Raw genomic sequence first — 27,791 nt, 5'->3', positions numbered from 1 at the left:
GAGGCCTGTGTCAGTGCTCTACCCCTGATCATGGCTGAGCAATATTCCACTCTGGACACACCACAGGAGGTGGTCCCCTGATCTGCTGAAGGACACTTGGGATGTCTGCCTTTCAGCTAGCGTCAGTTACAAAGCTACGGACAGACGTGCTGGGAGGCCTGCCCCAGGAGTGAAATTCTATGAGTCGAAACACCGATTCCTGTGCAAACTCCATCTTATGGCCATGGAACTGCAAAACAGGTTCCCATGTAACTACAAATTTTATTTCCCATAAGGGGTGAATGAGGATTCCTACTATTTTAGACAGCAGAGGCCGGGCCTCTTTATTGCCCCCCCCCCCCCAGCAATAGAAGGACGCAGTACCATGCCCTTCTGCTGGGAACCAAGGGGAACGACCCCCACCTCTGTCCCAGCTTAAAAGGCTGCTCGGGCCCTGGATAGGGAGTGGAAGGGAACCCGCTTGGCTGAAGATGGCTGACTCACATAGTCCAGTACGCACAGAGCGGGGGGAAGACTATGAAGATGACCACCGAGAGCGTGTTTTTCCGGTTCTCTCGTCAAAGCAGCTTTCGTTTCTCATATTTAGAGGCTTTGTTCATGAGGGTGTTTTTCTCCATTTCCAGAGACCTCCTGTTGTCAGGACCCAGCTCCACCCTGTAGAGCTGGGAGGTCACAGCCTCTTGGTCCTTCCGACACTGAGACAGCTTTTCCTGTAGCCCATCAATCTGAGCAACACCACTTCTCCGCTTCTTTCTTGCTGTGTCCCCCCACGCTGGGCCACGGATTCCTACCTTTTTTATTAATATTTTAAATTTTTATTTGGGCGGTGATATTGCATGCCTTAAATCCCAGCACTCGGGAGGCAGAGGCAGGAGGATCTCAGAGTTCGAGCCTAGCCTGGCCTACAGAGTAAGTTCAAGGACAGCCAGAGCTACACAGAGAAACCCTGTCTTGAAAAAGCAAAATAATAATAATTTTAAATTCCCCATTTCTTACTATTTGAGGGGAACATGGGTGAGAGTCAAGGAACAACTTGTTTGAGTAGGTTCTTTTCCTGCACCAGGTTGTCAGACTTGGTGGCCAGTATTCAGCCTTGAACCTCAGTTTCCCCCACTACTCTAAATCGGGAACAGAGGCGGGTGAGATGTTGGCAGGATCCGACTCCCCTGGTTCACAGCCTTCTTACCCCATTTAGTCAGATTCTTGGTCCAGAAAGTCAGGTTTGCCTGCTTCCGTGGACCTGCTTGGTGCGGGAGAGTTTTAATCTTATTCTCACGCACTATCCTGATTCGGCCGCCAGGGGGCGACGCAGGCAAAGCGAAAACATCGTACGCGCTTGAGAAACTAGAAGGGGCCCGTCCAGACGTCTCGGGCTTAGATGGAGGTCTTACCTAGCCGCGGCCTGCTTAGAGATCTACGTAGCGAAAAATGGCTTTGACCTCTGGATCCTTCTGCACACACAAATCTCTTTCTTTCTTTTTTTTTTTTTTCTTTTTGAAGGCGGTGGTGGTGCATGCCTTTAATCCCAGCTCTAGAAAGGCAGTATGAGTTCAAAGCCAGCCTGGTTTGCAACAGGACTTGGACGACAGCCAGGGCTACACAGAGGCCCTGTCTCGAAACAAAACCAAACCCCTACTATTTTTTGTTAGATATTCGTATTTGCAACTGTGTGGGTTGTGCATCTCCAACCATAATCGTGTAGAGGTCGACGACTTGCGGAAGTCATTCTCCCTTCCACTCTGTGGGTTCCTGGAATTGAACCCGGGTTGTTAGTCTTGACAGCAAGCGCCTTTCTGCACAGAGTCAGCCTGCTGGCCTTCTCCTGCGCCCAGAGCTCTGAAAAACAGGAGTGCACCACAAAGTGCGCCTGGCAGGAGTGTTTTTTGCTTCTTTTGTTTCGGTTGGGCGTTTCGAGTCTGGTGTTCTATGGGTTCTTAGTGCTTAGCATACACTAGGACCTGGGTGCCTTGCTCAGGGTATCTTTTCGTGGGAATCTACGTTCTTTCAAGGACTAGAGGAGACCTGAGAGAAAAAACTCCGTCATTCCGGCTACTCTTATGCTGAGGCAGGAGAATGGTGCGTTCAAGGCCAGCCTGGGCTGCTGTCTAGAGAACATACTGTGAACTTGGAAGAGGAAAATAATCCGAGCCTTGCCCCCTACACCCGAGTTCCCCTGGAGATCACCAAAGCTCTGACGATGCACCCGCGTCCCCTTGGGGGTCACCAGAGTCGCGCCCGTCCCGGGTCCGCCACCGGCTGGCACCCCGGTCTACGCGGTACTTGCAACGGCGCAGCGGCTCTGTGAGGCTGCGCGGCGCGGGCTCATCCAGGTCCTCCGGCTGCAGGAAGCTGCGGTCCAGAAGCTCGGCCGCCTCCTGCCAGTTGGCGAAGCAGGCGGGTCCCAGACGCTGGATCTCGTCTGTGGCGTCGTTCGTCAGCACGTCCCCGCCTGGCTTGAGTACTACGACCGCGGGCAATTGACGCACGGAGAACTGGCGCCCGAGGTCCCTGCGGAGAGAGCTATCAGCCCCGGCCCAGTCCCCGCTCCTGGGGCGCAGGCTGCCTCGGGAGGCCGACGAGAGCCGTCCGAGGACTTGGGGGGCACCTCAGGCCCTGGGCACCTGCCCTTCAAACCCTCCCTCACTGTCCCACTACGCCCCCCTTTCAGTGTCCATTTGCTGTAGGTATTGTTTTCCTTCTGTTAGCGTGAAGAGGAAGGTCCTGGGGGCAGCGATTTCGAACAGCGAGGCCAGCTGAGGAATGTGCAGGAAATGTGTGTGGAAGGATACGTGCATACTGTCAAAAGCTATCAAATCCGTCAAACCGAGCAAGAGGGCCTCTCGGTGGCAGGGACTTTTGAACTGAAACCTTACGGGATTGAGGGAGGGGCAGAGGAACCGCGGAAAGAGTGTTCCAGAGGACGTGCCAAGGCCCCAGGGAGACCCTGACTGGGGTACAGCTGGGACCGCACACATGCCCTGAATGGGCAGGGCTTTTACTGTTCTGAAGCCATCAAGAAGCTGTTGGCATGTCCAGGAGATCCTGGACCCCACTCACAGCTAAGCCAGAACCCACCCCCTCCATGCCCTCCACGCTTGCAGATGGAGTCTCATTATGAGGCTATGTCCTGGGACTCACTATCAGACTGAAATCTTACAGAAATCGGCCTAGTGGGATTAAAGGCAAATGTCACCAGGTCCAGTTCATCCCAAGGTTTTGGTTTTGTTTGGTTGGTTTTTTGAGACAGAGTCCCTGGCTATCCTGGAACTCGCTCTGTAGACCAGGCTGGCCTCTAACTCAGAGATCTGCTGTCTCTGCCTCCTGAGTGCTGGAATTAAAGGCCTGCATGACCACTGCTTAGCTTCAGCCGAAGTTTGTTTTTAAGATTTATTTATCTATTATATATAAGTACACTGTATCTGTCTTCAGACTCACCAGAAGAGGGCATCAGATGGTTGTGAGCCACCATGTGGTTGCTGGGATTTGAACTCAGGACCTCTGGAAGAGCAGTCAGAGCTCTAACCACTGAGCCACCTCTCCAGCTCCCAGCTGAAGTTCTTAACCCATGATTCTTAGCTTTTGTAGCTCCGGCTGGTGATACAAAAAAGGTGGTTTTGAACCCTTATCCTGCCTCCACCCCCGAATATTGGGAAAATGGCCGTGCACCTCCATGAATGGCTTCTGTAGGTGGGGCTGCGCTTAGAACCCAGAGCCACGTGAATATTTTATCCTCCAATTCTGAGCATTTACTTCCATGCAGGTCTTTGCACTCCTGTGTGCAGCACCCCTAGACAACAGGAGCGGCAGCACTCCAGAACTGCAGTTACCTGGGTGCTGGGAACTGAACCCAGGTCGCCTACATCTCCAGTCTTATGTCGTCCCTTCCCACCCAGGGTCTCTCTATGTGGCAAGGATGGCCTTAAACTCCTGATCCTCAAAACTTAGCCTTGCAAGGGCTGGAATGAAAGACCTGCACACCACACTAGGACTAGGATGCATAAACTTTGTCCCCCATAGGTCCCTCTATGGTCATCCTAATTGGTAGTTCCTCCCTGGGGACAGAACTGCTGATCATTTGTGGCACAAAGGAATCCACGTGGGCAGTTGGGCAGTGAGAGAGATTGTCCCAACTCTGGTCATGATCAGTGGAATGAGGCCCTCGTGATCAGGAGCCTCGAACTTATGCAAGAAAGGAAGTGGGTGAGAGGGCAGGAAGCTGGTAAACTCCACAGCTCATCTCCTCCTGCACTTGGATCTGGACTGCTGGAGGTTGATGTTCAGATGTTACATCAAGTCTTTCTCAGAACCAGGATAGAACTCAGGGTCTTGAGCCACAATCTCCAATTTCTATTACTGGTAGGACAAAGGAGAAGCTGGATGTGGTGGTGTGTGTTTGCCATCCAGCACTTAGGGGGCTAAGGCAGGGGCATTGCTGTAAGTTCCAAGTCAGTACAACAGGAAAGGTTGGAAGATGGCTCAGGGGTCAAGCACTTCTGTCCAAGGTTGAGGACTGGAATCTGGTCCCAACAACCCAAGTGCTGGGCGGGTGTTGTCACTGACAAACCCCTGGAGCTTCCTGGCTGCTCGACTTGGCACCCTGCGTGTGAGATTTGGGTTCATGTGAGTCATCCTGACTCAAGGAATACAGCAGATCAACCAACACCAGCCTTTCACCCCCATACCCAGTGACCACGCACTGACATGTACCTGCACATATGGGCAGTGCAATCACACAACACACACACACACACACTCACACACACACACACACACTCACACACACACACACACACTCACACACACACACACACACACACACACTCACATCCCAGCACTTGAGAGGCAGACAGCAGGATCAGCTTCATGGCCAGCTGGAAGCCAGCGAGGGCTACAGGAGTCCCTGTCACTCAGTAGCTCACCTTAACCAGAAAACCGGAAGTTCTAAAATAGATGCAGGCTCTAGAGTTCTCTATGAGCCACCGCACAGCTCCTCCTCCTCCTCCCTAATTCTGTTACCTACAATGGCTCCCACCCGCCCTGAGGGTGTCAGCTTTAAGACCCTTTTCAAAGCTGTGACCCCTGGAGTCCTACAGCTCCTGGAGGGGGTGTCTCCTATCTTATTTTTACTTTTCTCATGGGTTTTTATTGATTTGGGGGCAGGATCGCCCTGTGTAGTTCAGGCTAGCCTCAGACTCCTGATAGCCATACCTTCCCCTCCTTGGGTTGGGGTTGCCGCTGTGCACGCCCCGTGCTGGGAACTGAGCTATAGTCCCCATCTCGCTTTGTTTTTAGCTCTAGACTTGAGCTTGTAGCAATCCTCCTGTCTCATCTCCAAGTATTAGACTGGCAGGCCGGTGAGACTACCTGTAGCTGGCACCTGTGTTTTCCTGAATCTTACTTTCCATCTGTCCGGGTCACTGGGCTATGAGGGAAGAGGGATGGAATGCCCCTCTTCACACTAGTAGTACCAGAAGGGACAGTAAACACTGGCTTGCCTTCCAGGAGGATGCCTTCTCCAGGAAGCCCTCCCTGGCCTTCCCTGGGGCCTCACCTCCTCAGGTCATCATGGAACGGCAGGAAGAGCCACTTTTCAGGCATGTCCTTGAGGAACAGGTCCTGTTGCTCCTCTGTACGGTCCTGGGACACATAGATCAGGGCCAGTTGTGCTGCCCGGACCACGTAGAACTCATCAGTGAGCCGCACGAAGAAGTCTTTGAGGACTGGGGCGAAGGCCTGGCACTGGGGACAGGCCCCAGCACCAAAGAACAGCAGCACCAGACGGTTCTCTAACCTACGGCTCAGCTCTGCCTCTGTCTCCACTTCATCCTGGTCACTGTTGTTCCTGATCAAGATGCGGCCAGAGAAGAGAGATGCCATGGTAGCAGCACGTGAGGGGCTGGGGACCTGGAGAGGGATCTGATGTGGCCTGGAGCCTACTGACTGGATTCTCTGGGCCCCAAGAATAATCTCAGGAGCCAGATTAGCCGCTAATCCTCCTGAAATTGACCTCTACAGAGCTGGCATTGGTTAGAGGGGGCAGGGAGGCCTCACGGACCTTCAGCAGAGCCACAGTGCTGCAGGATGTTAACAAGACAGTCTGTGAGCCCAGTTCTGAGGCAGAAGGATCACTGCAAGATACAGGACATCCTGGGACGTATGACAAAAGAGCTAGGGGGCATGACTCAAGGCCTGGCTTTCGTCCTCCACAACAGAGAAAAACAAAACAATAAACTCCAGTAAGTTTACTTCCAAGGTGAGTGTGTCACTCAAGGTAGTTGGACATGCTTCATACAACTCAAAAAGCTTTTGTTTTTGTTGGTTTTTGTTCGAGACAGGGTCTCCATGTAGCCCAGGCTGACCTTAAATTCAGAGATCCTCCTGCTTCTGCCTCCTGAGTGCCTGGATTATAGGGCGCGTACTAGCGCTGTCGGGTCTGGTTTGCTTCTGAGAGGGTTTCTTGTAGCCCATGCTGTCCTCAGATTCCCTACATGGCCAAGGTTGGCCCTGATCTCCTGCTGTGTAGGATGTGAATCCTGGTGTCTGCAAAGACAGAAGCACAGAGAAGACAGCACAAATGTTCACTTTCCACCACAGAAGGGGGCACTGTGGACTCCCACCGTGGAGTATGGTTTAACACTTACTAAGCTGGGAAGTCACACACGCACAATGCACTTATTGTGAGCAGAGGAAAACATGCTGGCATTGGCTTCCTCCTATCACTGTGTCCCAGGCACCGGGCATTGAACTCAGGTCACCAGGCTTGGCGGCAAGCTCCTACTGGCTGAGCCCTCTCTTTAGCCTGGGCTTGCTCAGCCTTTCCTATGGGTTTCAAGCAGATGACAAAGGAAGCGTCACCAGCACTAACTGCACCAGCCTTACAGGTGTGAGTCCAGGGGCCTTCCTTCCCTCTCCTTCCCTATGCAGCCAGTGTCGACCCTGGATTTCCCACCCCTGCCTTGTTTATGGGGTAACATGGACCCCGGGATTTCCTGCTTGCTAGGCAAGCACTTTACCAGCCCAGCTGAGCCTCTTCTTCCACATCTTCAGCTCTCCTGCTCAGAGAGAGACTTTCTAGGTTTATAGTCCAGGCTTCCTCAGCCTTACAAGCCTCCTTCCTCCCTCTTCCTAAAACGGGGCTTGGAGGCACACCGCCAGCCATTATTTCAGTTATTTTCACTTATTGTATGTATGTTCATATGTATGTGTGCATATGTATGATGTGTTAGTATGTATGGAGATCGGAGAATAACTCTTGGGAGTTCTCTTTCACCACGTAGTCCTGAGGATCAAACAGAATCCCTCAGACTTGGCAGCAACCACCTTACCCCGCAGAGCCATCAACTTTTCAGATTTTGGGGACCAAGGATTGGGGAGTAGGTGCAGAGAATCCAATGAGGGGTCAAGAGCCCAAGGCTTACACTCAGCACACTATAAAGCAGAGCCGAGGAGGGGAGGAGAAGAAAGAGGAAGGGAGTAGAGGGCACGCGCTGGGGAGAGGAGGAAGTGGGGCAAAGGGCACAGGAGATGTTCCAGGAACATCGAAACCGGAGGAGGCCATGAGCAAGGAGGAGGGCAGGCTGCAGGGCTGAATCCCAGCTAGGGGGCCGGCTGCAGCACTCAGTGTCTCTACCTGTAAAAATAGGGTGATCGCAGTAGAGGGAGAGGGGGCAGGTCTAGAGACAGGTCCTTGCTGACCCCTGGCTGGCTGGGTCAAGATGTTCAGCACCACTACCCCCATCCCACCCACCCACCTCTCTGAGACCAATGGCAGCTGTGGGTGGGGGTGGGGCCGCGCTTGCCCAGCCTTGGCCTTCGAGTGGCGCTGGAAGCAGGCCCTGGCTGGCTTCCTCCCAAGGAGAGCTGTGGGAAGGTCGGCCAAGCCGGGCAAAAAACAAGCAAGCCCGCAGGGTGGGCAGGGGGGCGTGGGAGGGTGGTTGGGAGGGAGGGACAGGAGAGAGGCACGCAGGGGCACTCTAAGAAGCGCCCAGGACTTTGCAAAGGGCTCATCCCCTGAAGGGACCCACCAGCTAGGCCTGAGCTCAGAAGTTACCAGTCCAGGATTCTGCGAGAACCCGCGAGGGAACAGCGAGGGCCAGGGGGTCTGCAAGCCTGAGAAGGTCAGCTTGACAGCGAGGGTGGGGGCACCCCCAACAGGAGACTAGGGATTAGGGCGCCTCTGGATAGGCGCGTAGAACTCTGGAGTGCAAATAGGGCTTGAGGAGACTCTTGCCCCTGGAGATCAACAAGGGATCCTGGGGTGCGGTAGGGTCTCTTGGAGGAGCTCCTGGTGCGCAAGAAGGGCTCTTGTCGAGGAAGGTTGGGGAGCTGATGTACGCCCTGGGGTTCTGGGATATGACTTGTTAAGGTTTGGGAGGTAGAGTTGGGATATGGGGCTCCTTATCTCCAAGATTTAGGCCTCTGCAGCCCGCTCCCGCCCCCCCCCCGGGTGTGAATTTCGACTCTCTGAGAATCTGGAATGCTGAGAAGCCTCGGGGCTTGGATCTAGGACAAGCTGGATCAATCAAGCTCCAGCACAAGAGGGCCCTGGGCGGGAGCTGGGTACCTCAGGCTCTGGGATGGTAGACTTTCTGGTATTACGAGCGACAAAGCCACACCCCCCGGAGCCAAAACCCCGCCCTCAGTACCTGCTTGTTTTCACCGCCTGGTTGCCGTGGAGACTCTTAGGTACCCTGGGCCGGCCGCTCTAGCTTGAGAGTCTCGTTGGGTTGCGGACTCTCTGGCCCGCGGGTCCTCTATGGTCTAAGCCTCCGGAAGGGGGTCGGCCGGTGCGGAGCTGGGCTGATGGGCTGAGAGAGTTTGGCCGCGGATTGGAAGGTTTGGGGCGGAGCTAGGCTCTGGGTGGGCCGCACGGACTCGGCCTTTCCTGAGCAGTGACTGACAAGGCCTGGTGGCGGCGCGGGAGGCCTAGGTAGAATCTGAGTCCAGAATGCCAGTCTAGGGACTGTGGGCGGGCCCGCGCCTGTGGGAGGAGCCATAGGCATCACCTGGAGAGTGGCCTGGGTCAGAGTCGGGACGTGCAGATGGGGGGCGGAATCTTGGGACTGCTGAGGGCGGGGCCACAGGTCACACCTATAGGGAGGGACTTGGGGGAAGAGTGATTAAGTGCGAGCTGGGAGAGGAGCCTCAATCAGGTTGTGGGACTTTGATTTGAGGCTCGTAGTGTGGGCGGAGAAAAGGGCCTCAGTTGGGGGCGTGGTCTAATGATGAGGGGATGGTAAGGGATAGAGGCTGCCGTTGTAGAAACACCGAGCTTCTGTGGCCGGATAAACATGAGGATAACATGGGAATCCTGAGACACAGAGGAGGGATGAGGCGGCATGAGGGCATGGCCTGAACCATTAGCTGCGAAGGGCCTAGGTGTGTGTGGGGTACCAGGGTTGGAGCTTGGCCGAGGCGCTGTATAGCCACATGGTCAATGCTTGGGGAGGGGATCTGGCTTTGAGGAGCGGAGGGTAAAGATTGATAAGGCCTTGAGGCGGGCAACGTTCAGTAAACTGGTTAGATTTGGCTCCTTGGGGCCTTGCTCAGCGGCGGCGGGGCGGGACCTGATACCAAGGTATACCCTGGGGGCGGGGCCAGGTTTGTAGTAAAAGCGTTTGGGTTTAGGCTAGAGTAGGAAAAAGGATCTGTGATGTCGCCTGGGCGGGGTCAGAACTAGATGGGGGCGGGACCCGCGGTCTCAGCTGTGTGCTCCGCAGGATGCGGGCTCCCGGAGCTGGAACAGCCTCTGTGGCCTCACTGGCGTTACTTTGGTTTCTGGGACTTCCATGGACCTGGAGCGCGGCGGCGGCGTTTGGTGTGTACGTGGGTGGCGGCGGCTGGCGCTTTCTGCGTATCGTCTGCAAGACGGCGAGGCGAGACCTCTTGTAAGTAGATGGAGTTGAAATTTAGGGCTTAGAGGTCATGGATGCATGGCCCTCGAATGAGCCAGAGTCTTGCAGGGTGGTGTGAGGGTCCCCTTATGGCCTGGGGTTGGTTTTATAGTCTGGGGTGGGACCAGAAGATGGAATGACAGGAGGGTTCTGCAGAACTCTGGAGAGAATTGAGTACTGGGACTTGGTGTGTTGTTAGGGTGGTTGTTGGCCACCATTAGGGTGGGTAACTGGTGGGTACAGAGAGAGCTGGGTTTTCCGGTGGCGCGGTGCAGACTGTGAGAAGCCTCTGTAGGATTAGTGGGGTGACCCGCTGTCCAGATTCTTGGAATGAACAGGTTTGAGGTGAAGGAGCCTCTTGGGGAGTTTACAGGAGTAAGGTGTCTAAAGGGTCTCTAAAGTGTGTTGGTCCCTCAGATAATATCTGAGTGTGGAACTTTGGCCATTGTTTGGGGTCTGTGGGAAGGTCACTCCATGTATGCACAGGGGTCTCAAAAGGTGAAGTTCTCTGAGGAGTCATGGTGTGCAGGGAACATGGAGGCTTCTGGAGTAATGTTAGTGTTGCTGGCATTCAAAGTCTCTGATCAACCCTTGTGGATCTATCTGGTGCCTTCCCAGATCTCCTTCAGGGAGGCCCACTGAGCATCGTTAAGAGTAAGGGAACAGGTTTGGGGGCGGGGCAGAGCAGCCGGTGTGGAATGGGGGCAGGGGTCACAGGCTTACTGGCTCCAAGCCTTCTCCTCAGTGGGTCTCACCTGCCTTCTGCTTTCTGGGCTCTGTTTTTCTTCTCTCAAAGTAGCAAATAAACTTGAAGCAAATTAGTCATGTGGTCAGAGACACACTGTGAGCAGCCGCTCTGGAGGACTCCAGGGCTTGTTTCGGGAGGTTGGCTCTCATGTAGCCCAGGCTGGCCTGGAACTCATCATGGAGACCAAAATGACCGTGATCTCTTGATCCTCTCCTTCATCTTCCCTGTACCAGGGTGACAGGTGTGTGTCAACACGTCTGGTTGCTGCAGCACTGGGGTGTAGCACAGGACGGTTTGCATTCTGCCCACTGAGTGTAGGCCAGTGACTTTACCCTGTGAGCCGGACTCTCATGAAATTCAGCTTCCCATTTCTTTCTTTTCCCTTTTCTGTCTTTCTTCCCTCTTTCTTGTCTTTCTTGCCCAGGCTGACCTGGACCTTGAGATCCTTCTGCCAATGCCCCTGGATTAACAGTTTTAAATGAGTGTAGTCCACTTGGCGAGGTGGCTCAGCACCCACACAAGCATGTGCACCCAGTGTCACAGGCGGTCTGGCAGTGTCACTGGCAGGTGTGACAGTGCGACTCCAAACCTGGCTGACTGTTGTGAACAGCCTTCACTTTTGGAATTGTCTTTTCTTCTTTGTCTTTTTATTTTATTTTTTTTAATTATTTTTATTTCATGAGCATTGGCGTTTTTCCTGCATGTGTGTCTGTGTGAGGGTATCAGGTCCCCTGGAACTAGAGTCACGGAGAGTTGTGAGCTGCCATGTGGTTGCTGGGAATTGAACCCTGGTCCTCTGGAAGAGCAGCTGGCACTTTTAACTGCTGAGCCCTTGTCTTTTTTTTTTTTTTTTTTTTTTTTTTTTAATGTTTTTGAACCTGGGTCTCCCTGGAGCCCAGGATGTCCTTAAATCCTCTGGCCTCGCTTGGCCTTCCCGTGCTGGACATCCCTCCTCTGCTGTGTCCAGTTCACCTGCTGTCCAGGAGCATCTGCCAAACCCTGCTGAGTCTCTCAAGGGGCCTGCTTTGCTGCAGGCTTGAGTTCTGAGGCTCTCGATAAAAGAAGCTAAGGGTTGGAGAGGCCCTGGGAAGGGCCAGGCTGGACAGAGGTGTCTTTGTACTCCGTGTGGGGGTGGCTTGAGCAGCTGCCAACCTGGATGCCAGCGCATGTAGTTGGGACAAAACACCGGATCCCTGCCTGCCGGCGTGGGCCTGCTGATGAGAGGCGAGGTGGAGGGAAGGGCCCTGACAGGCCCACAGTGTTGCTGGAGCCTGGCCTGCCTCACAGACCCACCAGCTGTGGCCTGGTTCCCATCAGCAGCTTCCAGAAGAAGGGCTTCCTGCAGCTGGTTATAGCCCTGTCATCTCAGCTAGCCCCTTCCCCCATCTTCATGGGTCCATGGGCAGCTAGTGGAGCTCCAAGCCCAGCCAGTGGTCATGCAGTAGGTGTTCAAGGCCTTGCTGATAGCACACTGGATGGATCAACCAGAGATCTGACTGTGGATCTTGGGCAGTCTCTTATTTCTGACCTAGATCCTTGGGCAGCAAGCTTTCATTGAACAGCTGTTGGGGCACTATCAACATCTGTACTGTGGTGAGCCCGTAGAGGATCTTGAGTGAGCTTTGTTCAGTTCTGACTCATCTTGTCCTTCACTTGCTGTGTGTGACACCTCACCTCTGATCACGCACATCCCTGAGCCATCAGCTTGTCTGTCAAGTCCTGGGTGGGAGGCAGTAGACAGAGATCAGCACTGGTATATACTGGGTGTTTAATAAATACTGGGGCTAAATGTGTTTGCCTGGACCACCCCCGTTCTGTTTTTTGGTGGTGGTATTTGTTTTCCTTAGTTACTCTGTTTTTCATCTGAGTGTGTTCAAGTTTGTGAGTACAGTACTCTGTTTATTTTGGTCCTTAAATGGTTCCTGGGATCTCAGGGACCTCACCCCAGGAACTCACTGTTGAGGTGCACAGAACACAAACACTCTAGAAGGTGCAGCGTTGTCAGGCTTTAACCCCAGGATGAGCATGAAAAACTAATTTTAAAAATAGTTACTTAAAATTTGTTATTTTATTTTGTAAGGCTGGGTTTCATGTGCATTTTTGTATGTGTGCCATGCACATTCCTGGTGTCCACAGAGGCCAGAAGAAGGGACGGGAATCTCTCAGAACTGGAGTTACAGATGTTTGTGAGCAGCTATGTGGGTGCTGCCGAGATGCCTCCCAAACCCCAATTTTGTTTTAGGGCAGGGTCGTGCTCTGCAGTTGAGGTGGGCCTGAGCCCCAGTCCTGTGATGCCAGGTGAGTGTGTCTGCCAAGCTCAGGATGCTGGCTCACCTGTCCACCGACCAGCAGATCCCTTCATCCGTCCACTCTGGCCTTATTTATCTATCCCAGCTCCTGGGCAACCACCAAGTTCTGGCAGTTTGTCTGTGTTGCAGTGAATCCCACAGTCTGTGTGTGACTGCTTTCCAGCACATCCTCCCCGTGCTGGAGCTTGTCTGCGACAGACACAGCCCTCAGGGGTCGGAAGGGGTGGCTTCATGCACCTTCCGGAGTAGGCAGCTCTGATGTGCTCTTTGGGTGCGTGGGATGGATGGTCAGGAGGCTTGCCTGATGAGATGATGGTCAGTGCCCCAGTTCCATCCCTAACCGCAGGTGGAGAGAAGTCCCTCCCACAGGTCATCCTCTGGTCTCACGCACACAGTATGTGAACACATTAATGAAAAACTAGCTGGATGTGGTCTCACAAGCCTCTAATCCCAGCACTGGGGGGAGGACGGGGAGCAGAGGCGGGTGGATATCTATAGGTTTGAGGCCAGCCTGGTCTATAGAACAAGTTTCAGGACAGCCAGGGGCTACATGAGAAACCCCATCTTGAAAACAAAACATAACCAAATTTAAAAGTTAAAGGTCTCATTTTGCAAGCTTCAGGAAATGATCCTGGGTTCACAGAGGTCTTAGTGTGTCCCATCACAGGTGACCTCTGAGTGACAGGGTGGAACGTGTCATGCAGTGAAAGCACAGCTGCTTTACATTACTCACTCACCCTGTGTGTGTTCCCGTGTGGGCACACGTGCACTTTTGGAAGTACGAGGACAATCTGTACACCTTTAATCCCACCACTTGGGAAGCAGAGACAGGCCAATTTCTGTAGTTTTGAGGCCAGCCTGGGCTACATAGCAAGTTCTAGGACAGCCAGCTTCACAGTGAGACAATATCTGAAACTTTTTTTCTAAATATAGAGCCTTCTAAACATTGTACTAACAGTTTTTGAGACAAGATTTTTAAGGAGACCCTGTCTCCTGTAGCCTGGGCTATCCTCACGATTGCTGGGTATACAGTCCAGGCTGGCTTTGAGCTAATGATAGCCAGTTACCTTACTGATGACATTTATCAGTTCTCAGGGCCCAAGTCCCTCTGCTAGTGTACCTACCTACCACCTCAAAGTCCTCAGCATAACCCCATGTCTGTCTTCAGCTCTGATAACCCTCCAAACCCTGATGCAGCTGTTTCTGAGGGCAGCAGGATTCCTGGGTGACCTGCCACCCATGCACTGGGGACTCCATTCCCTAGGATTATTTATGGTAGGCACTTACCAGGAGAGTCAGCCTTGGGCCTCAGGCAACCTTCTAAAATGCTTTCGTGGCTTTTTTGCCCCCCCCCCCAGCCCCCTTTTTAGATCCACCTTTAGTTTTTTGAGACAGGTTTTCTCTGTGTAGCCCTGGCTGTCTACTATCTCTGTAGACCAGGCTGGCCTGGAACTCAGATATCCACCTGCCTCTGCCTCCTTAGTGCTGGGGTTAAAGTTGTGAGCCACCACTGTCTGAGCCCTTTTAGTTTTAAATTTATTTTTACAGGCTGGAGAGATGGCTTAGAAGTTAAGAGCACTGTCTGCTCATCCAAAGATCCTGATTTCAATCCCTAGCAACCATATGGTGGCTCACAGCCATCTCTAGTGTGATCTCATGCCCTCTTCTGCCCTGCAGGTGCACATGCAGATTGGGCACTCATATACATAAAATAAATGTATCTTAAAAAAGAGAATCTTAAAAAACTTTACTTAATAACTATGTTTTTTAAACTTATTTTTTATATGCACAAAAGTTTTGCCTGCATGTATGTGTGTACCATGTGCATGCCTAGTGCCTGCAGGTATGTGTGTACCATGTACATGCATGTGTGCCTGCATGTATGTGTGTACCATCTGTATGCATGTGTGCCTGCATGTGTGTGTACCATCTGTATGCATGTGTGCCTGCATGTATGTGTGTACCGTGTACATGTATGTGTGTCTGCATGTGTGTGTACCATCTGTATGCATGTGTGCCTGCATGTGTGTGTGTACCATGTGCATGTATGTGTGTCTCGTGTGCATGCCTAGTGCTGCAGAAAACAGAAGAGGGTTTTGCAACAGGAACTGCAGCTAAAGGTGGTTGGAAACTGCTCTGTGGGTGCTGGGATTTAAACACAAGTCCTCTGGAAGAGCAGCCCGTGTTCTTACCTGCTGAGCCATTTCCCCAGCCCTGTTTTGTTTTGAGTCCTATTCCATAGCAGTGTCTGGTCTCCCACTCCCCTGCCCCAGCTTCCTGGGTGCTTAGATGACAGGTGCTAGGTGCCCCATCCCCTGCTCTTTCCCTCCAGGACACAGAACAGGAAGTGAGTTGGCAGAAGCCATGGGTTTGGAAGGTCCTAGGGCCAGGGGAGAGATGGCAAGGCAGGGGCAGCACTTGCAGGGGTCCTGGAGTGTTTTCTGAGCATGGAACAGCTAAACTGAGTCCGTGTGAAGGACATGCTGAGGAGAGTGTGGCTGCTCAGCCTGTGCAAAGGAACTGGGACAGAGGTGCTGGGCGTGTCTGCACTGAGGGAGTGATGGGAGACAGCGGGGATGGGGATGGCACATTTTCTTTGTCCCCTCTAAGTCTCACCCAGACACATAGGAGGTATTTGGGGAGAAATGAGACTCTGGGCTCAGTTGGTGGATTACTCTCCTACTGTCCTGGTTCCCATCTCTAGCCACACAAACTGAGCACAGCGGCACCCTAGGACCTTTGCCCCAGCTGGGTGGAAGCCACCCGCCTCTTCTGCAGTCCCCACTGTCAAGAGTTCTAGTTTAGACTGTCATCCCTCCCATCACCTTCATTCTGCCCTGTGCTCATCACTGGGTGGTGGTCTCCCAGAGGGCTGTGACTTGTATTCAGAGCTGAGCGGAGTTGGGTGGCCTGACGGGGTGAGAGGAGGAAGATTGGATGAAGGAAGAAAGGAAGCTGCTGGGGTTCTACAGCCTGAGACAGGGTTGCTGTGAATTCAAAGCTAGCCTGGGCCAGCAAGAAGCTATCAAGCCGGAAGCCAAGGCACTGGCAGGTTTGGTGTCTCCTCTTGGCTGGCCTGTGGTCCCCATCTCTCAGTGTTCTCTGAAGATGGGGTACAGTACTCAAAGGACATCACAGAAAGAGGAACAAGGATGAGTTCTGAGACCTCTCTGATAATCAGGCCTGTCTACCCAGAAAATGAGGCAGGAGGGCTGCAAGCTCCAGGTTAGAGGGCAGTTAGGGAGAGCCTGACTCAAAAGTAAAATGCGGGGTGGGGGTGTGGTGGTAGATTATTGCCCTCTAAGCATGTATACAGCATCCCAGAGCACAAAAGAGAATCTGGAAGTTGATATTCAGGGCACCAGGCCATTTAGGGACAACTACTTGATGACTAATTCTCATGTGGTAGAGACGCTGGTGTTAGGTATTCATGGCTTTCTGTGTGGTTGGTTAATGCTCCCTGCCCTAACATATCAACCACTAAAGGACCCCTTACTGAATCCCAGCTGTCCTGGGGCCCGAGGCCACAGGCCGCTCTGGACAGTGGCCCTATTTCTGTCTGCAGTGGCCTCTCCGTTCTGATTCGTGTGCGGTTAGAGCTGCGACGACACCGGCGAGCAGGAGACACGATCCCACGCATCTTCCAGGCTGTGGCCCAGCGACAACCAGAGCGCCTGGCGCTGGTGGACGCGAGTACCGGCATATGCTGGACCTTCGCACAGCTGGACACCTACTCCAATGCCGTGGCCAACCTGTTCCGCCAGCTGGGCTTCGCGCCGGGCGATGTAGTGGCTGTGTTCCTGGAGGGCCGGCCTGAGTTCGTGGGACTGTGGCTGGGCCTGGCCAAGGCTGGTGTAGTGGCTGCGCTTCTCAATGTCAACCTGAGGCGGGAGCCCCTGGCCTTCTGCCTGGGCACATCAGCTGCCAAGGCCCTCATTTATGGCGGGGAGATGGCAGCGGGTGAGGCCTGGTGGATACTAGGAGGGTGGGGGCCTGGGGACCTCAGGGATAGGGAGATGCTAGCCAGGGGTGCTTCATGACTGTGACCCTGAGCCTGTCACCACAGCGGTGGCGGAGGTGAGCGAGCAGCTGGGGAAGAGCCTCCTCAAGTTCTGCTCTGGAGATCTGGGGCCTGAGAGCATCCTGCCTGACACACAGCTCCTGGACCCCATGCTTGCTGAGACACCCACCACACCCCTAGCACAAGCCCCAGGCAAGGGCATGGATGGTAAGTGGAGGTTCCCTGACTTCTGTCCCCTGTCCTCGACTCTCCTGGTGCACAACGCCTACTTCTTCTGCAGATCGGCTGTTTTACATCTATACTTCTGGGACCACTGGGCTTCCTAAGGCAGCCATTGTGGTGCACAGTAGGTAAGCAGGGTCTTAGGGCCCTCCCTTTCCCATGGCCTGCCTATGCTGGGACCTGTCCCATGGCCCACCCCCACCCGCACCTTGACTAGCATCCTGAGGGCTTTCTATCCCATGAGCATTCTGCTGCGTCACACAGTAGCTTAGTCCTCTCCAGTCCCAGTTCTTCCTCCAGCCAACCTTTCCATGTGCCACACCCTCAGGCAGCCTTCCCAGAGAGCTCAGGGTCTTCTCCCTCCAGACCAGAAGACCCTTTCCCAGATGTGTCACCTCTAGATCCCCACCAGTGGCTTGCCTCTCCCTGCAGATACTACAGAATTGCAGCCTTCGGCCACCATTCCTACAGCATGCGGGCCAGCGATGTGCTGTACGACTGCCTGCCTCTCTACCACTCTGCAGGTATGTGGGCACCCGGGGAGTGGACGAGGACGAAGTCCCTCAGCGACCCTCACAGCTACCCTCTCTCTAGGGAACATCATGGGCGTGGGACAGTGTGTCATCTACGGACTGACGGTGGTACTGCGCAAGAAGTTCTCAGCCAGCCGCTTCTGGGATGACTGTGTCAAGTACAATTGCACGGTAGGCCCTGCCCCGTCACAGGCTCCTCCCACCACAACAGGGGCACTGTAGTTCCCACTACCTCTGGCTGGATCCGGACACATCCCTCTGACTATGCCCCATTTGGGCTCCACTTTTTGTCACTCCCCTGTTCCACCCAGACCTCGCCTTAAATTTGCTTCCATGCCAGACTTTGTGTTCCCCTGACTTACCAAGCCCCTCCTACTCAGCCATGCCCCAGCTGACCTGGGTCTCTCTTTGCTTAGCCAGTTCCACCCTCTTGGCTAGGTCCTGCCTCTCCCTTAGGTCCCACCCGACTCAGCCAACCAAGGTGTTTCTTCCCAGGCCATATCTTACCACTGCTCCTCTGGCCTGCTGTACCAGGCTAACCCCTTGCTCCTTCTGGCCAAGTGCCATCCTTTGTGCTTAGTGGCACCAGTCCTTGCAAGGCCCCACACTCTAGGCAGGCTGGGTCTCGCCTGCACAGGCCCCAGGGTTTGTTACCAGACCCCACCATGTTCTGACTAGGTGGTCCCATCTAGTTAGGCCCTGCCCACTGTGCCTGCCTGCCCACCTTGATGATGGGGTCTCTGTCCCAGTGAGGAAAGGGGACCAGCCTGTATCCCTGGGATGCTGATGGCCTTCTGTGTACATTCTTTCTACCCACAGCCCCTCCTTCTCACCTCCCCAGCCCCAGATGGAATTCATGCTACCAGTTCACACACACGGGATCTTTTGGCTCTGGGAAGGCATACTGGCTTTTCTTTTTAATCCTCTCCATATTCTGGAACCCAGGATGTGGACAGTGAGGCCAGCCTGTACTACAGGACACGCTGAGCCCAGGATGGCCGCTTCTCTGTTCTTTATTTTGTGCCTGTAGGGGCTTGTGTGATGTCAGGCGTTGTTACTCTTTTCCACCTCTCTCTCTCTCTCTCTCTCTCTCTCTCTCTCTGTGTGTGTGTGTGTGTGTGTGTATTCTGCCCTTGGCTGTCCTGGAACTCACAGAGATCCACCTGCATTGGCCTCCTGAGTGTGGGACCACAGCCCTGTACCACAGTGTTGTGCCAGGCTGGACCTGTGTTGTCCAGCTGCCTGTGGTGGGTGTGCCCTTGGTCACAGACACCCATGACACCCAGGTCCTTTTGATTAGACTCTTCACTGTGTGGGGACTGTGCACTGCCTTCTGTGCCTTCAAAGCCCTTTCTGTCAACTGTGTGGTGATGAAAACCCCTGTGGGGAGAGAGGTGCTAGGGTGGGAGCTATCCAGGAGAGGAGCGTTGGGGTGTGGAATGAGGAGCAGGGAGTGGGGTGAGGGGCAGAGCTCTGAAGCCTGTGTTCAACAAGGCACCAGAGAGCAGAGGCTGCTAGAACCCTTTCTGGGCTGTGTCTGTGGACCTGGCAGGTTAGGTTTTGTTTAGTTCCTGAGACGGCTTACTTGGCAGTCAGGATAGCTTGGACCCATGATCCTCCTGCCTCGGTCTCTTGAGTGACAGGCATGTGACACTGAACTAAGCAGATAAAGTGAGGGGCAGTCCTGGATATAGGCAAGGTTTTAGTTAAGAGACCACAATCCAAACCTTAAGTCTAAGCTTCCTAAAAGGCAGGGCTTTTCAGTCACAAGCTTGGGGAAGCTGCACGGTGAAAGCTGCAGGCACAGTGTGACCCAGGAGGGCAGGGCGTGCTTTCTGTCCCTCCCTCCTCCCCCCTCCTCCTTTTTTGGAGACAGGCTTATGTACTGGCTGGCCTGGAACTTGCTGTGTAGCTAAGGCTATCCACGCGTACTCAGCCTTCCGTTTTATTTGGCCACTTTTCTCCTTAGCTTTCCCTTTTCAGTGGTGGGGAGAAGGTGGGAAAGGAGGTGTTAGCGTGGAGGTTATCACCTGATAGTTGGGAGGCTGAGGCAAGAAGAACCCTACATTGGAGACTCACTGAGCATGACCTACACACCCGTCATCCTAGCATTTGGAAGACCAAGGCAGGAAGATAAGAAGTTTCTGCACAACTTAGACTACATAAAACCATCCTGTCTCAAAAACCATAAAAGGCTCGTGGTGAATGCTTGCTTAGCATATAGCCCTTGATTTTGTCCCTAGCACCTTAAAAAGTCCCCTCGGCCCAGCACTGCCCTTGTGCCCACCCCAGACGTAGGTGGCTACCAGGCTCTTTCATCACTGGTCAGGTCCCGCCCATCCTGCTTCTCATTGGGCTTTGCCTGAGCTCGTCCCTGGTTACCCAAAGGTCGTGCAGTACATCGGAGAAATATGCCGCTACCTGCTGAGGCAGCCCGTTCGCGATGTGGAGCGGCGGCACCGTGTGCGCCTGGCTGTGGGTAACGGACTGCGGCCGGCCATATGGGAGGAGTTCACGCAGCGCTTCGGTGTGCAGCAGATCGGCGAGTTCTACGGCGCAACCGAGTGCAACTGCAGCATCGCCAACATGGACGGCAAGGTTCGCGGCTGTGGAGTGTGGGCCGGTGGTGGTTCTCCACAGCACGAATACCTTCAGGCCGCTGTTGCTTCCTCTCCGCGTGTCCACCCTAGGTCGGCTCCTGCGGCTTCAACAGCCGTATCCTTACTCACGTGTACCCGATCCGGCTGGTCAAAGTCAACGAGGACACGATGGAGCCACTGCGGGACTCCCAGGGCCTTTGCATCCCTTGCCAGCCCGGTGAGCACGGCCCTTGCTTGCCTGGTGCTTCGGGGAGCTGGCGTCCCCGCGGCTCCAACACCCACTCAGCCTGAGTGTCACCTCCTCCAGGGGAACCTGGCCTTCTCGTGGGCCAGATCAACCAGCAGGACCCTCTCCGGCGCTTCGATGGCTATGTTAGTGACAGCGCCACCAATAAGAAGATTGCCCACAGCGTGTTCCGAAAGGGTGACAGCGCCTACCTCTCAGGTGCGAGCCTCGTGGCCCGGGCTGGATGTCGGAATGCGAAGCCCAGTCTCATCTGCCCCTCCCCCCTGCAGGCGATGTGCTAGTGATGGACGAGCTGGGCTACATGTATTTCCGTGACCGCAGCGGAGACACCTTCCGCTGGCGCGGGGAGAACGTGTCCACCACGGAGGTGGAAGCCGTGCTGAGCCGTCTACTGAGCCAGACGGACGTGGCTGTGTATGGGGTGGCTGTGCCAGGCAAGCTGGGGACACGGGGTGGTTGTGGGGTGCAGGACACCCATGGAGTTCGTTCAGAAGGGACCTGCAGGTACAGTACCCGTGGGCCATGCACAAGGTGGGGCACTGGGTTGGGAATCCATTCACACTCCTAATATTGGGCCTCAGTTTGGGGATTCTTTCTCAGGATCAGAAGGCTGGAAACAGGACCCCTTATAAAATGGATACAACCAGGATTAATGTTAGCCCAGTTGCGAGGTCAGAGTAATGACCAGGACTAACCAGGTGGGCAGGGTGTCCTCAGTCGAGTCCTCCTGTGCAGGAGTGGAGGGGAAAGCCGGCATGGCCGCCATAGCAGATCCCCAGAGCCAGCTGGACCCTAACTCAATGTACCAGGAATTGCAGAAGGTTCTCGCATCCTATGCCCGGCCTATCTTCCTGCGTCTTCTGCCCCGAGTGGACACCACAGGTACAGTTCCTGCCTGGGGAGCCATGTACTTCTTTGCCCTAATTTGCTCCCACTCCTCTGTGTAAATGTGAGCCCACGGCCACGGGCCCTGACTGGGAGATCCGGCTGTCTCTAAGGGCTGGGACTACAGGCATGTGCCCACTGCAGGGGCTGCAGAGCAAGACCCTCTTGAAGAAAATAAGAACAGTAATACCCGGGAATAACAAAACCTTGTGGATTTTGGGGTGCAGCTTCAAATACAGTGTGGCTCAGCTCAGACACAACCACATAAAGTAGCTGAGAGAATGGGCCTGGGGACAGCGTGGGTGTGTGCAGAGCAAACTTCATTTGCTAGTACATGGCCAGGCTTGCCTCTGGCCTGAGAGCTGCTGTTTTCTTCCTGTCTTGGGAACTGGAGGGTGTTTACAGGGAGGTGTCCTGCTGAAGGGAATCTCTGTGCAGAGAGTTGCTTCTGGGTCCATGCCTCTGTTCTCCCCAACCTCCAGGTACCTTCAAGATCCAGAAGACGCGGCTGCAGCGTGAAGGCTTTGACCCCCGCCAGACCTCAGACCGGCTCTTCTTTCTAGACCTGAAACAGGGACGCTACCTACCCCTGGACGAGAAAGTCTATGACCGCATCTGCGCAGGCGACTTCTCGCTCTGAGCCTGGCTAGTGGGATGGGCCTGGCCACTCGGCCACAGCACCTGTGGATGTAGGAAACTGGAACCTGAGCAGCTGGGTGTCCCTCTCCTACTTCCCACTGCGCATCTGGCCTCTGCCTTGATCTGTTTCTCCACCTCTTCTCCCTACCCTGCAGGGGCCTCACAGACACATGTGGGCTGCTGTATCCTGCAGTGGGACTGGTGTCCAGGGGTCTAGGCTGCAGGCTGTGACCCACACGGGTGCCCACCTCCCTTTCCCGTTGTGCCTTAGGCTCCTCCACAGTTTGCCTGTGGAGCAAGTGGGGGCCCATATAGCTGCTGTCCCTGCTGAGGGTTGGTAGCAAACCCCCTTATGTCAGCTGGCAGACACAGTCTCCCACTGACCCCCAATCAACTGAAAATATTGTTTGTATTATTGTTTTGAAATAGGGTGTCACTGTGGAGGCCAAGCCAGCCTCAGACTCCTCACCCTGCTGCTCGTGGGCACTGCCCTGCAGTCTGACTGATGACACTTACGCACTATTGTCCTAAGAGTCTTCTGAGTCCCCACTTTCCCCTCATGTTCCAAGGCTTCCAGTACGGAGTCTGATCACTTGGATGTGGCTAGCGTTAGCCCTGTCCACATGTGTCAATTTAGGGGTCCCGGGTATCATCTCTGGAGGCCCTAACCTTGGCAAAGCTTGGATGTCCTCACATCACAGCAGGAGAGACCCAGGAAGGTTGCTGTGCTGCGGGAACCCACCGGTGGCAGCCCTGGACATGCTTCCCTGCTGCACTAGTGCAGACAGCCCAGGCCCTGTTGCCCATGACATTGAAGTCTGCCCTTCTAGCTCCCACGGTCCCCACTGAGATCCTTGGTGACTCACCTTAGTCACCAAGCTGGGCCTCTGCCTTCCTTCATTTGCAAGGGCGTGAAGGGTGTGGACAAAGCAGTCACAGGCTACCCACAGTCAACCACATGCAACTGTTATTTCTTCATTGGTTTCAGAAAATAAATGCTGAGCCTTGACACCTGCTTAGGGACATTGTCTCTTGGGCCGTACCTGAGCAGCTTGCAGCAGGACACTCCCGGTTTGTACCAGTTAAGGTCACTATCACTGTGATGAAACACCATGACCAAAGCAACTTGGAGAGGAACGTATTTATTTGGTTTACATACAGTGAATCACCATCCATCGAGGGAAGTTGGGGCAAGAACCCGAGGCAGGAGCTGATGCAGAGGGCTGGAGGGCGCAGCTCACCGGCCTGCTCCCATGACTGCTCAGCCTTTTAAATGGTTATTACTTACTGGTTTTTCAAGACAGTGTTTCTCTAGGTAGATTTGGAAATTTGGGAACTCACTTTGTACACAAGGCTAGCCTCAAACTCAAATTGCCTCCCCAGTGCAAGTATTAAAGGAGTGAGCCACCGCTGCCATGAGCTCTGCCTACTCTCTTAGTTCAGGGATGGCACCGCCCACAATGACGGCCCTCCTCCACCAGTTACCAATCAAGATTGCCCACCAGTGCCCACCAGCCAATCTCTGGAGACAGTTGAGGGTTCCTCTTCTTAAATGGCTGTGGCTTGCATCAAGTTGGCATAAATACTATTCAACACAAATCTGTCTCAAAAGAAAATTAGAAAACAATGGGAGTGTTGGCATGTGCCTTTTGTTTTTAAAGACTTATTTTTATTTATGTGAGTGCACTGTACCTGTCTTCAGACTCACCAGAAGAGGGTATCAATCCCATTACAGATGGTGGTGAGCCACCATGTGGTTGCTGGGAATTGAACTCAGGACCTCTGGAAGAGCAGTCAGTGCTCTTAACCACTGAGCCACCTCCCCAGCCCTGGCACATCCCTCTAATCCCAGCACTGGGGAGGCAGAGGCAGGTGCCTCTCTGTGTATTCAAGACAAGCCTGGTCTACACAATGAGTTCCAGGACAATCAGGGCTACACAGAGAAATCCTGTCTAGAAAAACAAAACAAAAAAGCAAAGCAATTAGAGAAGAAGGTGGGCTGGAGAACAGTTAAGAGCCCTGTCGGCACCTGACGGTGGTGACATAGCTGGGACTTCTCCCCTTTGGTGGAATCTGACGTGCACACAGTATGCATGTATACATGCAAGCATAACACACCAACTAAAATCTAAGTTAGAAACTTTTTTCTCCAATATCTGTGGTTGGCTCAAGCCACCTTTAAGAGTCATCTTGACAGACGGCTGGGACCCAAGGCTGGGACTGCACAGAAAGCAGAGCTTTGAGTAGCTCAGTTTTGGGGGTTCCCCCTTTCTGGACACTGAATGGGACTGACTTTTCACCATGTGTGCATGTGTGTGTGTGTCACAGTGCCAATGAGGTTCAGAGGACATTATCCATTCTGTCCTTAGTGTGGTCCTGGGAATGGGGCGCAGACAGCCAGGCTTGGTGGGAAGCACCCTTACTGACTGAAGTATCTCAAAGGCACCATTTCTACCTTTGAAATAGCATTAACAAGGCTATGTGTGTTACAACTGCATGAATTTGGGGAAAGCCATTCCACCAGCAACAGGACTCTGGCCTCCACTCCGGCCTGTACAGACCAAAGGAGCTTCAGGCAGGGCCACCAAGCAGGCATTCAGCCTGCTTCCCTCGAGCACCTGCAAATCCTCCAATTCCTGGGTTGGGCCTTGGTGCCTCAGGGTGGGGTGATTCATCTCCCTGTGGGGACCAGCAAGTTCTGAAGGAGGGCCTGGTATGCAGGCAATGCGGTCCAGCTGGCAGTGAGCCCACTCCTGGTACACCACAGAATGACAGTGGAGTGAATCAGGCATGGCTAGTGAAAAACAGGCCCAAGGGCAGTTTGCTATCACATTGCAGAACATTGTTTGAACATGAATTCTAGAAGGAGCGCCCACTTCCACCCAGCCAGGCTACATCGTGAGATGCTCTTTCAGAATAAAACAAGTAAAGAAGGGACAGCCAGCTGAGCACAGAGACACCTGTCACCCAAGCCTCTGGGAACTGAGAAATAGGATGCCGAGTCCCAGGTCAACCCAGGCCCCACAGGTATATCCCGTATCATACAGCGAGAAGAGAACAAGAACACAGACTTCTTTTTTTGTTGTTGTTTGTTTTGTATGTTTGAGACAAGGTTTCTCTGTGTATCCTTGGCTCTCCTAAACTCACTCTGTAGACTGGGCTGGCCTCTAGCTCAGAGATCTGCCTGCGTGTTGGGGGATTGAAGGTGTGTCACCATTACCTGGCAACTGCCATCAACTTTTGAGAGCCTCATTTTTAAATTAGAAAAACAATGAGCCCACCGCCCTTCCCACCCCAGAGAGCTGCTATCCATTCTTCTCTCCTGAGGGGGCAGTACTGTGAGCCAACCAATCCACACATGCTGACAGATTCTGGGGTTCATGGCCTCTTCTCTTTCCTTTTGCATCTTTCAAGATGAAGCCTTTGGACTCATGCACACAAAGTAGTGCTCATTGGTTAAGCCACACCGACAGCCCCTCAGTGGGATTCTATGCAAGGGGCTCCACCCCTGAGCAGGGGAAGGAGCTAGCCAGAGGCAACAGACAGAGACCACGGTGCCCAGATGGAGCTAGCCTGAGATGACCACAGGTCTGGTGCTGCACAGGCTTGGGGATTGCAAGCCATGCCTGAGGCGACCCCTGCCCAACGGTCAATGCACAAGCAGGGCACAGCACTTCTGAGAGGGCCCCAGACATGTGGAGACCCTGACACCACTAAGAGAGGCAAGTAAGCAGTGGAGAAATGGAAGAGAAATACCAGGACATGGACACAATGAGGAGGCAGAACTGGAGACTGAGGGGTTGTGAGGAGCAGTCTGATGTGAGCAGCTGCTGATGCGACCAGGAACCATAGTGGGAACCATGACTGGGCCCATGCCCAGCAACAGCAGTCTACCAAAGGCTAGGTGGACAGCCCTGGTCTGGGTTGCTGCTGGGGGCCATGTTGATGTCTGTGGGCTGTGCATAACTGGCCCCTCCCATAGCCACAGAGATGCCCTCCTCCCTTTCTTGTCCCTCACCACCTATGGCAGGTCAGAGCTGGCCCTGGGGTCATGAGAGTGGGAAAGCTGGCTATGTCCCTCACCAGATGCAGCACTCAGAAGAGTGGGCCCTGTACCTCACTTGGGAAGCAGGGTAGAGATGACCCTGGTTGCAGGGGTTGCTGGTGAGCTGGCACCAAGGGCAGGAGAAGAGGAGAGCCAGTGGGCTAACCAGCTCAGATACCTCTCAGGCCCAGATCCAGGGCTTTGAGTTGGCCTAACCCAACATCTACCCCGTCAGCGAACTGCTGGAGAGCATGAATGGACCAGCCTACAGCTCCAAAACTACAGGACCTCCATGACACACAGCAACAAGATCTCCAAGAGGAGGGGTTCCAGTGAGGTTTCAATATTAATAGGGTAGCAGAAGCCAGAGACCTTGTCATTGCAATGAACATTTGCAAGCCAATGAGTGTGGGCAGTAGGTTACACTGTGGGACACACTGTGACACACCACAGCTTCCATGAGATTTTTCTCTGTTGGTGGTGGGGGGCTGCAAGGGTGGTGAAGATAAGATGTGAAATTCACAAAGAAACAATAAAATGTTTTTAAAATGTACTCAAAGGCCAGAATGGGGACACATGCCTTGAATCCCAGCACCCGGGACGCAGAAGCAGGCAGTTCTCTGTGAGTCTGAGGCTAGGCTAGTCTACAGAGTGAGCTCCAGGACAGCCAGGACCACAACAAAAAGTCTTGAACAACAACAGATTCTTGCAGTGTCTCACAGTGTATAACCTGCCACTTGCAGCCTCACATGGGCACTCAGAAGACTGTAAGCTTGGAATTGGGGTCCAGTCAATGGTCCAGCCTGGGCCTACCAACTGGAGGCTGGACTCAGCCCCACAGTGACTGACTGCTTGGGTTTTGGAGATCTCCTGAGTTTAGGAGGGTCACACATTATCAGTCTTTTGGGTGCAATGGCTCGGTGGTTAAGAACACTGGTTTGGCTTCCTACCTTCCTTCCACACTGAGGATCACAATCATCTCACTCAGTCCCAGGGTATCCTGCGCCATCTCCTGGCCTCTGCACGCACTTGGTCCAGAGATACTCATGCGGGACAAACAGCCATGCTCATTTAAAAAATAAATTAAGCAAAAATAAAGGAGTAAATTAAGAGAGGAAACAGGGGCTGGAGAGATGGCTCAGTGGTTAAGAGCACCGACTGCTCTTCCAGAGGTCCTGAGTTCAATTCCTAGCAACCACATGGTGGCTCACAACCATCTGTAATGGAGATATGATGACCTCTTCTGGTGTCTGAAGACAGCTACAGTGTCTTAAATGTGCATTAAATAAATAAATATTAAAAGAGAGGAAACAGAGGGAGGTTGCACGGTGGAAGTAGCTGTCACCCTCTGACTGATCTACTTGGGTCAAAGCTCTTAACAGTCCCAAAGTTTCCGTATTTTCCTAAAACAGTACAGGCGACTGAGAGCCACCTGTTTAAGCACACGAATGGGGGCAGTTTCGCATCCAAATGCAGCAGATGTTCAACTGTCGTGCTGCGGTTGTCTCGGGGAGTCCTCTTTCAGCCTCGGGCAACTGTGAACGAAGGGCCTATAAACCGCTGCATCCGCTTGAGTAACACAGAGAAGGGGCGACCGCCAGGATAGGCGAACATGGGGAGAGTCGTGCAGGCACAGGGACGTCACGGGT

The 27,791-nt window shown here is 53.7% G+C and overlaps 2 protein-coding genes across 5 annotated transcripts; one reads left to right on the top strand and one right to left on the bottom strand.

The window, feature by feature from the left end:
* Nucleotides 1–52: 52 nt before the first annotated feature.
* NXNL1 (nucleoredoxin like 1) lies at nucleotides 53–8,785 on the bottom strand. Of its 2 annotated transcripts, XM_080928868.1 has the most exons (4): nucleotides 8,646–8,777; nucleotides 6,642–6,819; nucleotides 5,552–6,540; nucleotides 53–2,508 (listed from the first exon to the last, which is right to left on the bottom strand). In XM_080928868.1, the coding sequence occupies exons 3-4, from the start codon at nucleotides 5,875–5,877 to the stop codon at nucleotides 2,181–2,183; spliced, it is 654 nt and encodes a 217-aa protein (XP_080784994.1). In that variant the 5' UTR covers nucleotides 5,878–6,540; nucleotides 6,642–6,819; nucleotides 8,646–8,777; the 3' UTR covers nucleotides 53–2,180. The 2 variants fall into 2 exon arrangements, with proteins under 2 accessions (XP_080784994.1, XP_080784993.1); XM_080928867.1 differs by lacking the exon at nucleotides 6,642–6,819 and having other exon boundaries at nucleotides 8,646–8,785.
* On the top strand, nucleotides 7,955–23,106 carry SLC27A1 (solute carrier family 27 member 1). 3 transcript variants are annotated; one of them, XM_080928841.1, is made up of 13 exons: nucleotides 7,955–8,117; nucleotides 9,720–9,887; nucleotides 16,516–16,910; nucleotides 17,017–17,178; nucleotides 17,252–17,321; nucleotides 17,626–17,717; nucleotides 17,788–17,897; nucleotides 20,115–20,324; nucleotides 20,417–20,543; nucleotides 20,634–20,771; nucleotides 20,843–21,007; nucleotides 21,309–21,455; nucleotides 21,941–23,106. In XM_080928841.1, the coding sequence occupies exons 2-13, from the start codon at nucleotides 9,721–9,723 to the stop codon at nucleotides 22,096–22,098; spliced, it is 1,941 nt and encodes a 646-aa protein (XP_080784967.1). In that variant the 5' UTR covers nucleotides 7,955–8,117; nucleotide 9,720; the 3' UTR covers nucleotides 22,099–23,106. The 3 variants fall into 3 exon arrangements, with proteins under 3 accessions (XP_080784967.1, XP_080784969.1, XP_080784968.1); XM_080928843.1 differs by lacking the exon at nucleotides 7,955–8,117 and adding an exon at nucleotides 8,780–8,929; XM_080928842.1 differs by lacking the exon at nucleotides 7,955–8,117 and adding an exon at nucleotides 9,225–9,378.
* The last annotated feature ends 4,685 nt before the right edge of the window (nucleotides 23,107–27,791 follow it).

This window comes from Micromys minutus, assembly GCF_963924665.1.
Source record: "Micromys minutus genome assembly, chromosome: 14".
Taxonomy (NCBI): domain Eukaryota; kingdom Metazoa; phylum Chordata; class Mammalia; order Rodentia; family Muridae; genus Micromys; species Micromys minutus.
This window is presented reverse-complemented; position numbering and strand designations above follow the sequence as displayed.